The 14,643-nt window shown below is 42.4% G+C and overlaps 1 protein-coding gene across 1 annotated transcript in view; it reads left to right on the forward strand.

The window, feature by feature from the left end:
- ubox5 (U-box domain containing 5) overlaps positions 1-5,557 on the forward strand; it is a 29,298-nt gene extending 23,741 nt beyond the window's left edge. The window contains exons 4-5 of the mRNA XM_041190914.1: positions 691-834; positions 4,111-5,557. Coding sequence (XP_041046848.1) covers positions 691-834; positions 4,111-4,319 — 353 coding nt within the window. The 3' untranslated portion in view covers positions 4,320-5,557. The remainder of the gene's footprint in view (positions 1-690; positions 835-4,110) is intronic.
- Positions 5,558-14,643: the final 9,086 nt, after the last annotated feature.

Consider the following 14,643-nt stretch of genomic DNA (forward strand, 5'->3'; position numbering starts at 1 on the left):
AGGTCAAAGAGGCGTATCCCAAAAATTCATCCTGGTGTGGCTGGGTGGATAAGAATTGTCAGAGTGGGTATTACTGCTAGTATTCAGTTCTGGACTTGTCCAAAACCTGTTACGATCTCTGTAGAGACCAATAACTTTTTAAAAAGAAATTCAGACTTCAGATTTCCAGGTAATAGCTGAAAGGATGACACAAGATTTCATGTTTTAAGACTTTTTTTACTGTAACAAAAGATTGAAAGCACTATTGGCTAAACATTATCACAGAATTGTTACAGCGCAGAAGGTGGCCATTCGGCCCGTCATGTCTGCACCAGCTCTCCAAATAAACAAAAAACCTGGTGCCATTCCCGTGCCTTCTACCTGTAACCCTGCAAATTCTTCCCTTTTAAGGTAACAGTCTAATTTCCTTTCGAAGGCCTCAATTGAATCTGCCTCCACTGCACTCTCAGGCAGTGCTTTTCAAACCTGAACCACCTGCTGCATGAAAAAGTTTTCCTTCATGTCACTATTACTTCTTTTGTCAATTACTTTAAATCTGTTACTGTTATTACTAATCAATGTTGATGGTAGGGTATTTGGTGATGGTTGAATGTCAAGGAGATTCTCTCTTTGGTGATAGTCATTGCCTGACACTTGTGGCATGAATGTTACTTGTTCCTAAGTGATTTGCTTTTTGGCTGTATCTAACAGGTATGGTTTCCCATGAGCAACGGTTATCACAAAGTCTGGACAGTGCCTTGGCTTCTGCCTTAAGTACATTTCCGTCGTTCACTGCCAGGCAAAGACAAGACAAACAACAGCCAGAAGTTGGAAGCATCTCTGACTATATGCAAGGTATTGTGTGTGGGTAGTGGCTCAGAGCTAGTTTGTAATGGTGTAATAATATGCTGCAACCCTGTAGCACCTTTTAATGCAGCAGTCTAATGTAACAAGAGAGGGTATGCTTCAAAATCAGAGTTGTCCTCTTTTGGATGAGACATTAAACCAAGGCCTCATTGATATCTTAAGGTGGTGGCAGAATTCAAGGAAGAGCAGCAAATGTCCTGCTCAAAATTCACCCCCTCAAATAACACCAGCATAAACAGATCATCTCCTCATTTATCTGTGGAAGCCTGTCCACACATTGGCTTCTGCATTTTCCAGCATAACAATAGCATGACTACACTTCAGAAGTACTTCATTAATTGCAATGCTTTGCTTGTCCTGAGGATTTGATAAAGCACTGTATAAGTGGAAGTTCAGCATCGTACAGCTGTTCACCAGATAAACAAACAGAACTATTTCAGAACATTTGTCAGTGATTTTTCAAATGGTAAGGAAATGAAACCAATGGTCCTCCAGCAAGGAGCTAACACCTTGAGAACAAGGTAAAAGCAAAATACTGCGGATGCATGGAAATCTAAAATAAAAACAGAAATGCTGGAAAAACTCAGCAGGTTTGACAGCATCTATGGAGAGAGAAACTGAGTTAATGTTTCGAGCCCGTACGGACTCGGAACATTAACTCTGTTTCTCTCTCCACAGGTGCTGTCAGACCTAATGAGTTTTTCCAGCGTTTTCTGTTTTTGTTACCTTGAGATCAAGGTGGAAGGCAGAAAAGAGAACAGAATACTGGGAAGGTCAGAATGACAGATGTAATGTGTCTGCAATGGCTGCAATGTGCATTTTTATGTCTCCTGTTAAGGATCAGTTGCCCCAATTCCTTTGGATAAAATGGTACATTGTTTAGCAGTTTGTCTACGTTCAAAATTTGAAGGCAATTTTTGAAGGAGAAATCTATCATGGACTGTTGAGCCATAGATGTGCTTAAGGAAAAATGGGTTGATCTAAATTATGAATTGTGTTATGACTATCAGGCAAATAACTGAGTAAGGATTGTGTTCTGCCGAGTTAAATTGGGAATCAATTTCTTTTCAGTAGAAGGGCCTACAATACATATTTCTGTTGGAACTTTTTGATTTTTATAAACACTTTCCAACCTTATTGAAATGTCCTCTTGCTAAACTAGCCCCACTGTTGTCATAAAAACAAAAAACTGTGGATGCTGGAAATCCAAAACAAAAACAGAATTACCTGGAAAAACTCAGCAGGTCTGGCAGCATCGGCGGAGAAGAAAAGAGTTGACGTTTCAAGTCCTCATGACCCTTCGACAGAACTAAGTAGAATTAGGAAAGGAGTGAAATATAAGCTGGTTTAAGGTGTGTGTGTGTGTGTGTGTGTGTGTGTGTGGAGTGGGGGTGTGGTTGTAGGGACAAGCAACCAGTGATAGAAGCAGATCATCAAAAGATGTCACAGACAACAGAACAAAAGAACACATAGGTGTTGGAAGTTGGTGATATATATCTAAACGAATGTGCTAATTAAGAATGGATGGTCGGGCACTCAAGGTATAGCTCTAGTGGGGGTGGGGGAGCATAAAAGATTTAAAAATACTTAAAAATAATGGAAATAGGTAGGAAAAAGAAAAATCTATATAATTTATTGGAATAAAAAAAACAAAAGGAAGGGGGAAGAAACAGAAAGGGGGTGGGGATGGAGGAGGGAGGTCAAGACCTGAAGTTGTTGAATTCAATATTCAGTCCGGACGGCTGTAAAATGCCTAGTCGGAAGATGAGGTGTTGTTCCTCCAGTTTGCGTTGGGCTTCACTGGGACAATGGAGCAAGCCAAGGACAGACATGTGGGCAAGAGAGCAGGTTGGAGTGTTGAAATGGCAAGCGACAGGGAGGTTTGGGTCATTCTTGCGGACAGACCGCAGGTGTTCTGCAAAGCGGTCGCCCAGTTTACGTTTGGTCTCTCCAATGTAGAGGAGACCGCATTGGGAGCAACGAATGCAGTAGACTAAGTTGGGGGAAATGCAAGTGAAATGTTGCTTCACTTGAAAGGAGTGTTTGGGCCCTTGGACGGTGAGGAGAGAGGAAGTGTCATAATCATCTAGTTCATGGTTTATATTAATATTGTAGAGGCAACCTTTAGTTTTGGGAAGATTAAATTTGTATGGGTAAGGTAATTAGAATGCTGGAGTTTTGCCAGAAGACCTCAAATGATGGCAGTTCAAAGGGTTCCATGTGTACTTGAGGTTAGAGTTAGGAGGGTGAAAGCCATAAAAACGCCAGGTGGCCTTCATTGAGTTGGGGAACTATAGACAGTAAGTCTGAAGAGAATTGCCCTGATTTACTCATGTAGACCTCAGGGTCAAAAGATTTGATTTTGAAGCTAAAAGTTAATTAACCTAAAAATCAATCAGACATCTCAACTAACTTGTTACCACGGAGATGAGTAATCCAGGGTGGAGCCTTGGTTGGAATTCTGGAAAGTTGTCTGTGGGATTTTTCTAAAAGGTCCTCTGGGGTTGGAGCTAAAAGCACCCAAATGGTGGGGTATTCCACAGGCTGAGAAAGAAGGAGTCTGATAAGAGCTGAAAAGCAGCTGTAGACCAGAAGCAAAAGGATTATGGAAAACAGGGGTATTTCTGAGGTGGAGGAATGCAGTGAAGCCTAAGTTTGAGCTGAGAAGCCCAGTCATGAGGTTTGAAGAAATGATTGAGGATTGCTTAGCAAAAGTTAGTGGAAGGACCCCCATGAAATTTCATAGCTTGGAGAATAGCTGGAACACTGAGTAGAAATCAAAGTGAATACATGAGAGCTGTGGTATTTTGGTTTGGTCCCAGGAAGTGAAAAAACCTTCAAGAGCCTGATACTTTCTGGGGTAAGGTCGTGAGGGGAAAAGGGGAGCTTCAGTTGAGAATGTTAGCCTAAAGTACAGGTGATTGTGTTTTATAATGTTTTATGATGTGTTCACCTAAGACAGTGTTTATTTCATAGTGTTTGCTTTACTTGTTACTTGTATAGTAAAATTCAGTTGTTTTAAACCATGGAATCTTGTGGTGTAATTTCTTTCAGTTGATCACTGGGTGTTTGAACTTCTCTTTAAATGTTAACGGTCCCTCCCAGGATTGTAACACTTTAAAGATATCACTGCTGCTGATTGCAATTCACTCTGTCGTAGAGACCAAATTGAACAGGAAAGGAATACCACCTTCTTAAATCGTGTTTGGTGCAACATAATCTTCGAAATGCTTTAAAAATAATGTGTTGTCTCTTTCTCCGCAGAGCGGCATCTAGCCAGTTCTGATGAAGCATGCAGCTCCTGCAACAAGACACTCTCTGCATACTTCGAGAACATGGTTGTGTACAGAATGCTGTGTGGGCACCTGATCTGCAGGCCCTGTTTATCAGAGAGGCAGAAATCTTCTTCACTCTCCTGTTTGAAATGCAACAGGATAATCTGTACTAGTGAAGTGGTGCGGGTTCATCTTTAGAGTCCTGACACTTGAAGCCGCTCTAAATGCATTGAGCAAAAACTTTAAATGCTGCTGGTTTAACAAATAACTTAATCTGCATTCCGCTGGAGCTGGCAAAATGAAAGAGCAGGAAACGGCATTTAAATATAAATCTTTCTCATATTTGAAATGGATTATTTATAATGTTAATGTATTGTAGCAGATTTCAATTGCAGTGTTGACTGGGAGCACACCTGAAAATTTATCAGTGTTGCATCATAGTGGCTAAGGTGCTAGCTTCACAATGCAGTCTGGAACTTGGTTCCTGGCTGGGTTAAACAATGCAAAACATCTCTCCTCAGAAGAGTAAAAATCCCAATTAGTAAGAAGGAATTAAAAGGCCATAAGCACTCTAAAAGCCACAAGGAAAGTGTGAAGAATTAATGAGCACAAATATTGCTTTACTGCTCTTACATTCCAACAGCCTAACAGCATTAGAGCTGCCTCAGGCCTGTCTGACTGTTTGATTGGCCTGTTGACTCAGTTAATGACTGCCCCCCGCAACCCCCCCCCCAAAAAAAAAAAACCTGTGCTCTCCAACAAGGAGACAGATCAGATATAAAAACAAAAAACTGCAGATGCTGGAAATCCAAAACAAAAACAGAATTACCTGGAAAAACTCAGCAGGTCTGGCAGCATCGGCAGAGAAGAAAAGAGTTGATGTTTCGAGTCCTCATGACCCTTCCACGGAATTCTGTTTTTGTTAGGGAGACAGATCTGCCCTGATATTCCAAGGTTGTTCTGCGTACTGTGAAATAAAGTGTCTTTGCTATTTCTAGGATTGATTCCTCCTTTTCTCTGGTGGAACTTAAAAGCAAAATACATTTATTTATAAGTTCCAAAAAGATAAATAAAAAAACACAGTGACTTGAACCGGTGACAGTAAATTGTGGGAGATACATTAAGGTATGATGCCTCCTATTTGCCTACTATTTTTGAGGGATATGAGGTTTTATTTTTTGTGAAATAAATAACGCCTGACTGAATATATTAGTGACGATTGACTTGTTGCTATCTTAATACGAAGCCTAACATTAAAAAGAGCAATTGTGTTAACCAGCATTTTGGTGTTATAATTCCTGTAAATAAATACATGAGCTTTCTCAAGCAATCTTTATTTTTGCACAATACTTGTCATGAGACAGAAAAGTATGTTTTTTTTTTTCAACATTGCAAATTGTCCTGAAAAGCCATGAAATAAAACTTTCAGCATCAAATCCATGTTTGCAAATTACTATGTCAGGTATAATATTATTAGCATCTGTTGAACTTGATTTTATTAATATGACACCCAGGTATAGAGCCAAGACCCATGATGCAGGACAACAACAAGCTTGAAAAGGTGGGATATCAGAGGTACTAGTGGTCAGATGACTGACTAGTAGTTAGAAAATTTGGGTTTTACGAGCCCGCAGATTAATGGAAGATGGGAAGACTGCGGGAGGTAGGGAATTTTATACTTTATCACATCTTGGAAAAGGGGGTCGAGAAGACAGTACAACAGTTTGCATTTCAACACAGAGGATTGCAAGGAGGATAATTTTATTTTTAGTAAATGGAATAAAATAGCAAAATTTAATGAAACAGCAACCATATCAGCCTTAATTAAAACAGGAACATGAAAAGCTGTGATTGTGAGAGAGGTTAGAGGTTGAGAGAGGATTGTGTATTGGACAACAAGCTTTTAAAATATTCAGTCTCTGGACATGAGCATCACCTGCAAAGTCAGTGTTTATTGCCCATTCCTAGTTGCTTTGAGAATGTGATGATGTGGGCCTTCTGAAGGAACTGCTGCTGTTGATGTGGTGTAGGTACACCCACAGCGATGTTAAGTAGGGAGCTCCAGAAGGTTGACTCTGGAATGACAGAGGAAGACTGATATATGTGCAAAGTTGAGATGGTCGGTGACTTGGAGGTGATGGTGTTCCAATGTACTTGCTGCCCTTGTTCTTCTAAATGTTGGAGGTCACAGGTCCGGGATGTGTTCCTGGAGAAGTCTTGACAGGTTGTAGGTGCAATATCGAGGCCAGAAGCGAACCAGATAGTTCAATTTTTCCTCCTCCTTATCCCACAAGAAAACCTTTGGCCTCCTGTCCCCCTCACCACAATCACCTTGGACACCTCCCTCTTCACTCACTTTTCCAGGGACTGTTTTCAAAAACCTCAAAGGACAATTTACTACCTGCAGCAATGAGACACCTCAGTTACAGTGTTCCTTTTCTGGTCCAGAATGGTTGAATGGCAGCACATGAATATAAATCTCACTGTTAAAAGTGTTCTTTTTTCCTGTTAAGTGTCAACCTTGACTTTCTGCGGTGATTTCAATGGCTAAGTAATGTGAAAGTTCAGCAATCCCTTGAAACTCCTGGGGAGGGTGAGGCCAAACTGCCAATTTTGCAAGACTGATGGTGGTGTGGCACAAATCGTCCAGAAATTTGTGGTGGCTCATAACTCTGGGGTATCTTTCCTTCACCATGATATGCTGGGGAATTTACATACGCATAACAATGTGGGTATTAATCTTGCAATTATTTTGACAGCAAATTCTGGCCCAAATATGTTACTGCCATGTTGAATGAAGCAATCTGGCTGAAAGACCCCACCTAGGCTAGTTAGGTTGGTTGATGGGCAAGGTTGGACTCAAAACTTGTGACCATTTTGCAGCCACACACGTGCTTGGCTATTCATCATTTCTGTTTGAATTGCTAAACATCAAATCATTTTCTTTAAGTGGACCAGAGCTGTGGGCTGTTGAATTGTGCACAACAAAGAGTTTTATTATTCTTTCATGGAATGTGGACACCGCTGGCTAAGCCAGCATTTGCTGTCCAACCCTATGTTCCATGAGTGGGGATGTGGCTACATTTTAAACCTGAGTGACTCCCTTTTGCCTGCATATGCTCCATAATTCAGATATTTTCATGGTCCAGGCAAGTGCATAAAATTATTTTACAGCACAAAAAACTTAACATGTGTAAGCGTTGCAATAAAACATTAAAGATTCTCCATTGGCAAATGTTCTCCTATGGATGGGCCAAATTGCTGTTCCATTTTGACTCTAGGACTGTTAAATACAATCCCAGATTACCACGTGAAAATTTCATTCAAGGAAAATACTGTGGATAGAAACTAGGAGCAGGAGTAGGCCACTTGGCCCTTCAACCTGCTCTGCCATTCATTATGATCATGGCTGATCATCCAACTCAATAACCTGCTCCCACTTTCTCCCCATACCCTTTGATCCCTTTCGCCCCAAGAGCTATATCTAACTCCTTCTTGAAAACATACAATGTTTTGGTCTCAATGAATTCCACAGGCTCACCACTCTCTGGGTGAAGAAATTTCTCCTCATCTTAATCCTAAATGGTCTACCCCATATCCTCAGACTGTGACCCCTGGTTCTGGACTCCCCCACCATCGGGAACATCCTTCCTGCATCTGCACTGTCTAGTCCTTAGAATTTTATAGGTTTCTATGAGGTCCCCCCACTCATTCTTCTGAACTCCAGCAAATATAATCCTAATCGACTCAATTTCTCCTCATATGTCAGTCCCACCATCCCAGGAATCAGTTGGGTAAACCTTCACTGCACTCCCTCTATCACAAGTACATCCTTCCTCAGATAAGGAGACCAAAACTGCACACAATATTCCAGGTGTGGTCTCACCAAGGCCCTGTATAATTGCAGCAAGACATCCCTGCCCCTGTATTGGAATCCTCTCGCTATGAAGGCCAACATACCACTTGCATTCTTTATCGCCTGCTGCACCTGCATGCTTGCCTTCAGCGACTGGTTACAAGGACACCTAGGTCTCATTGCACATTCCCTGCTCTCAATTTATAACCATTCAGATAATCTGCCTTCCTGTTTTTGCTACCAAAATGGATAACCTCATTTTTATCCACATTATACTGCATCTGCCCACTCACTCAGTTTGTCAAAATCACACTGAAGCATCTCTGCATCCTTCTCACAGCTCACCCTTCCATCCAGCTTTGTGTCTTCTGTAAATTTGGAGATATTACATTTAATTCCCTCATCTAAATCATTAATATATATTGTGAATAGCTGGGGCCCCAGCACCGATCCCCAAGGTACCCCGCTAGTCACTGCCTGCCATTCGGAAAAAGTCCCGTTTATTCCCAGTCTTTGTTTCCTGTCTGCCAACCAGTTTTCTATCCATCTCAACACATTACCCCCAATCCCATGCACTTTAATTTTACACACCAATCTCTTATGTGGGACTTTGTCGAAAGCCTTCTGAAAGTCCAAATAAACCACATCCACTGGCTCCCCCCATCAACTCTACTAGTTACATCCTTGAAAAATTCCAGTAGATTTGTCAAGCATGATTTCCCTATCGTAAATCCATGCTGACTCTGTCCGATTCTGCCACTGTTCTCCACGTGCTCAGCTATTAAATCTTTTATATTGGACTCTAGAATTTTCCCCACTACTGACATCAGGCTGACTGGTCTATAATTCCCTGTTTTCTCTCTACCTCCCTTTTTAAATAGTGGGGTTACATTAGCTCCCCTCCAATCTGTAGGAACTGTTCCAGAGTCAATAGAATCTCGGAAGCTGACCACCAATGCATCTACTATTTCTAGGGCCACTTCCTTAAGTACTCTGGTATGTAGATTATCAGGCCCTGGGGATTTATTGGCCTTCAATCCCATCAATTTCCCCAACACCATTTCCCTACTAATACTGATTTCTTTCAGTTCCTCCCTCTCACTAAACCCTGTGTTCCCCAACATTTCTGGTATGTTATTAGTGTCCTCCTTTGTGAAGACAGAACCAAAGTATGTATTTAGTTGGTCAGCCATTTCTTTATTTCCCATTATAAATTCCCCTGTTTCTGACTGTATGGGACCTACATTTGTCTTCACCAATCTTTTTCTCTTCACATACCAACAGAAACTTTTACAGTTCGTTTTTATGTTCCGTGCAAGCTTACTCTCGTACTCTATTTTCCCCTTCTTAATCAATCCCTTGGTCCTCCTTTGCTGAATTGGTCCTCCTTTGCTGGATGCTGTAAGTCTGGAAGAAGAACAGAAAATGCTGGAAAAACTCAGCAGGTATGGCAGCATTTACGGAGAGGGTAACAGAGTTAAAGTTTTAAGTCCAATATGACTCTTCTTTGGAACACCATATATGTGAAGATTTCAACCGCACTTAAAGTTCACTTTCAGTATATAAAATGAAACCTGAACTTTGCAATTATTTTAATTTCCAGAGAACTCTGCTGCTAACTCCACTGCCGCCTGGTGTTGTCTCGTCTGCCTCCAATTTGCACTGAGCAGCCCCAACTAATTGGAGCAGTAGGACCAGGGATTAAATGTCATTGATTTATGGGATGGAGCCTGGTCTATAACAACCCACCGCAGTTTCAAATTACCTGTGAAGCTGTCTTCGTGATAATGTTGTTGCAGGTTCTGTACATTACAATGTGCCTTCCACTATGAATATATCAGGGCATTTACAGTGCCTTTGCACAAAGCACAAAATTGTGATTTTGAAAAGAAAGAACTTGAATTTCTATACAGCCTTTCACCATTTCGGGATGTCTCAAAATGCTAGGAAATGTTGCAGCCAATTTGCACACAGCAAGATCCCACAAACTGCAATGTCAATAACCAGATAATATATTTTAGTGATTTTGGTTGGGGGATCAATGTTGGTCAGGACACGGGGAGGAAAGGTGCTGCTCTTCTTCAAAATAGTGCCAAGGGACTATCCTATTAAAGACTTTTCTATTAAATATTGCATTCCTTGCTTAATAGACATCTCATGGCAGCTTGCCAGCTCTTTTAGTAATGAAGCTTGAGGCCCAAAATCATGGGCACTTTGGGCCCATCAATTTAGTGTTGCTCAGATTTCTTGACCCATACTTAAAACATTCAAATAAATTGTGCACTAGAATAGTACCAACATCATAATTTAAAATGTTGAGCCTCATCAAAGAATACTGTGAACTATTACTTTAATTGCCTTCCTAAAGTAAGTAACTCTAAATGAGAAATAGTCAAAGCTTTAAATTTACATGAGGTGCTATTGCCTAGAACTTACCTGTATTTGGCATGTATATTCTGTCAGGAGTATAAAAATTGGAAAGCACAGATAAGACGAAATTTGCATTTATATAACACCATTCACATCCCCAGCATGTCCCAAGCTCATTCACAGTCAATTAATTACTCCTAAAGTGTAATCAGTGTTGTTATCTTGGCAAATGCAGCATCCAACGTTCACAGTGTAAACTCCCACCAACAGCAAAGGAAATGAATGACCAATTAATCTATTTTTAATGATGTGCTTAAGGTATGACCTCCCTTTACCTTTTTTTTTCAAATAATGCCATAGGATCGTTTGCCTTCACCTACATCGGTTCAATGTCTCATTTGAATGATAACACCCCTGGTAATGCAGCACTCCCTCACCACTGCTCTGAAGTGTCAGTTTCGGCAGTGGGCCCAAGTCCTCAAGTGAACTTGAATGCATATGTTGATTTTACATAGGACTACATTGGATATATGGCACAGAAACAGGCCAGTTGGTTAAACCATGCCAATGTTTATGCTCCACTCGAGCCTCCTCCCATCTTTTCTCATCTAAATCCACCATTGTAAACATCTATTCCCTTCTCCCTCAAAAGCTTCTTTAGCTTCCCCTTAAATGCATCCCTACTGTTCGCTCCAACCACTCCCTGTGGTAGCAGGTACCACATTCTTACCACTCTTTGCATAAAGAAGTTTCTTCTGAATTCTCTTGGTTATACTGATGGCCTTTAGATATGCTGTTCCCCACAAGATGAAACGTTATCTCTGCATCCACTCTACCAAAACCTTTCATCATTTTAACTATTAGATCTCCCCTCAGCCTTTTTTTCAAGGGAAAGGAGATCCAGCCTGTCAATCCTTTCCTAATTTGTATGCCCGCACATTTCTGGTAGCATCCCTTAAATCTTCTTTGCACCCTCTCCATTTTATAATACAGTGACCAGAACTGCACACACTTCTCTTAAGTGTGGCCTAACCAAGGTTCAATACAGGTTTAGCATAACCTGTCCACTTTTCAATTCTATCTCTACAGAAATAAAGCCGAGTGCTTGATTTGCAGCTTTGCTAATCTGTGGTACAGTTTTTTTCCTTTATTCTTTCATGGCCGGTGGGTGTTGCTGGCAAGGCCAACATTCATTGCTCATCCCTAATGCTCTCTGGAATTTGCAATTGGATCCAACTGCTCTACATTAACATCAGTAGCGCAACCTCAATCAATGGGTGGGAATCAAATAGCTTTCCTATTAAATCTGGAGTCAGGCAGGGCTGCCCTCTCTCCCCTGTCCTGTTTGTGTGTTGCATAGAACCCTTTGCTGAGTCCATCAGGAAGGATCCGGGCATAAGAGGAGTGATGATCCCAGGCAGTGGAGGCACTCAGATCAAAGTCTCCCTGTACATGGACGATGTCGCCGTCGTCTGCTCGGATCCGCTGTTGGTGCGCAGACTGATCCACATCTGCGACCAGTTCGAACTGGCCTCGGGAGACAAGGTAAATCATGGGAAGAGCGAAGCCATGTTCTTTGGGAACTGGGCTGACCGATCCTTTGTCCCCTTCACCATCAGGGCTGACGGCCTGAAGGTGTTGGGGATATGGTTCTGAGGGATCGGGGCATGCGTTAGAAACTAAAAGGAGCGAGTGTCTATGGTGAAAAGAAAACTGGGCATGTGGGAGCGACACTCCCTCTCCATTGCGGGTAAGAACCTGGTCATCAGGTGTGAGGCACTCTCGCTGTTGCTGTACATGGCGCAAGTCTGGCCCATTCCAGATTCCTGCGCGATGGCAATCACCCGAGCCATCTTTCGCTTTATCTGGAGGTCGAAAATGGATCGTGTCCACACGGATGCAATGTACAAGCCTCTAGATAAGGGGGTAAAAACATGCCCAACATCACCCTCATACTGATGGCCACCTTTGTGTGTGGCTGCATCAAGCTGTGCGTAGACCCTCGGCACGCAAACACCAAGTGTCACTACGTGCTGAGGTTCTACCTGTCCCTGGTGTTGCGAAGGATGGGTCTGGCCATGCTGCTGAGGAACGCTCCAAGTAGTTGGACCGTGCCATACCACCTGTTCCTCAAGGAAAAATTTATGCAGGGAAAGACTTTTGACCACAAGTCCATCAGGTAGTGGTCGACACGTAACATCTTAGAGGCCCTGCCTCTAAGGAGAGGGTGGACCCTGTGGGGTGGTTCCCTGAGTAGACTGAGTAGTCATTTGGCAGAATGCCTCATCGCCAGACCTTTCCAAAAAGCAGCAAGATATAGCTTGGCTGGTGGTGAGAAAGGCCCTCTCCGTCAGATCCTTCCAACATGCCAGGAGTCTCATCGCCTGTGCATGTTGCCCTCGAGGTGGCTGCGGTGGGGCCGAGAACTTTGTTCACCTCCTTGTGGATTTTGCCTTTGCAAGAAAAGTCTGGAGAGAGATGCAGTGGTTTCTGTCAAGGTTCATCCCGAGCAGAACTGTGATACAGGACTCTGTGCTCTACGGGCTGTTCCCAGGAACACAAACCGAGACAAACATCAACTGCAGCTGGAGGATCATCAACTCGGTGAAAGATGCTCTTTGGTCTGCCCGAAACTTGTTGGTCTTCCAGCGCAAAGAGTTGTCCCCAACCGAGTGTTGCAGACTGGCACACTCCAAGGCCCAGGACTACGTGCTGAGGGATGCACTAAAGCTTGGGGCAGCCGCCGCAAAGGCGCAATGGGGAAGGTCGTTGCCTAAGACCTTTCTGCCACAGTGCACTGAGGAGCTGGGAAATGTATAGAGCCCTTCAGGCTGTACAGCTCAAAATAAATGTATGTATTGAATACTAATTGTATTATAATTGTATTGAAGCACCTCAGAGTGCAACATGATGTATGTTGATAACTCCAATACCATTGTCTGATTGGCATCAATGACCATATTGAAATGATTGTAATATTCATTGTCTTGATGCACCTCGTGATCCATGTGTAAAAGTTGAATCTAATTGTACTTTTATGATGGTGATTTGGAAATGTTTTGGAATGTTCTTCCAGATATTTTATGAATAAAGTGTATTTTTCAAAAAATAATAATAATAATTCTGGGAGAAGTCACCGCAGACACCGCGACTCAGGAGGGAATCAAAGAGAAGGACTCTTGCACTCAACAGAGGAAGAGTATCCAACAGAGGGCACTGGTGAGAAGTGACTGAAGCACCCTGGAGCCCAACCTCTTGGATTCAATGGTGCAGACTGACGTGGCACATGCACTGCTCATTGTATGGGGACAGGGGTGTGTGGAAGAGCCAGGAACAAGAAACTGCAGATTCATTGCGTGGTGGAAGATGATAAGGTTGGCACGGATCAGCTGGAGGAAGAAATCACCAAGTTTGAGGATTACGTGCAAAGTGTAGATGTTACGGCTTTTAACAAGATCTAAAGACTGCTGAATCTTTCCAGAGTTAGAGGAATAAAGAAGGGATTGAAAAAAAATTCTGGGAGAAGATACCGCGACTCAGGAGGAAATTGAGGAGAAGGACTCTTGCGGTCAACAGGAGGAAGAGCATCCAACAGAGGGAGCTGGTGAGAAGTGACCGAAGTATTCTGGGAAAAGTTACCGCAGACACTGTGACTCAGGAGGGAATCAAAGAGAAGGACTCTTGTGCTCAACAGGTGGAAGAGCATCCAACAGAGTGCTGGTGAGAAGTGACTGAAGCATTCTGGGAGAAGTCACCGCAGACACCACGACTTAGGAGGGAATCAAGGAGGACCCACTGTCAAAGAATGGAATAGCCCCAAACATTACATTGCTGTTGTGTTTCCATCCCTCCTTCCTCCTCAAGCCAAAAAAAAGAGAGAGAAAAAGGCAGTGCCTTCAGAAGTTCACCAGACCTGCGAGGGACACTTTTTTGAAAGTGGATTTTAAAGAAAAAGCAGCTGATTGGTGAGTAAATCCTGGTGAGTTTTTTTTCAATCTATTAAAGTTATTCATTGTTTAATACTGAGGTAGGAGCTAAAAAAAAGTATAGAGTAGTACTGTAAAAGTATAATTATTCAAGAAACATAACATAAGAAGCTAACATAAATAAGGCCCCGAGCTAGCATTTTTTTTTAAGGGAGTAACTAGCTAAATCGAGAGGGGCATCATGGCAGGAGATCTTAGACCCGTGATATGCTCCTCCTGCAAGATGTGGGAAATGAGGGACGCTTCCAGCGTCCCTGTTGACCATGTGTGCGGAAGGTGTGTCCAAATGCAGCTTCTAGCTAACCAGATT

Source organism: Carcharodon carcharias, chromosome 1, assembly GCF_017639515.1.
Source record: "Carcharodon carcharias isolate sCarCar2 chromosome 1, sCarCar2.pri, whole genome shotgun sequence".
NCBI lineage: Eukaryota > Metazoa > Chordata > Chondrichthyes > Lamniformes > Lamnidae > Carcharodon > Carcharodon carcharias.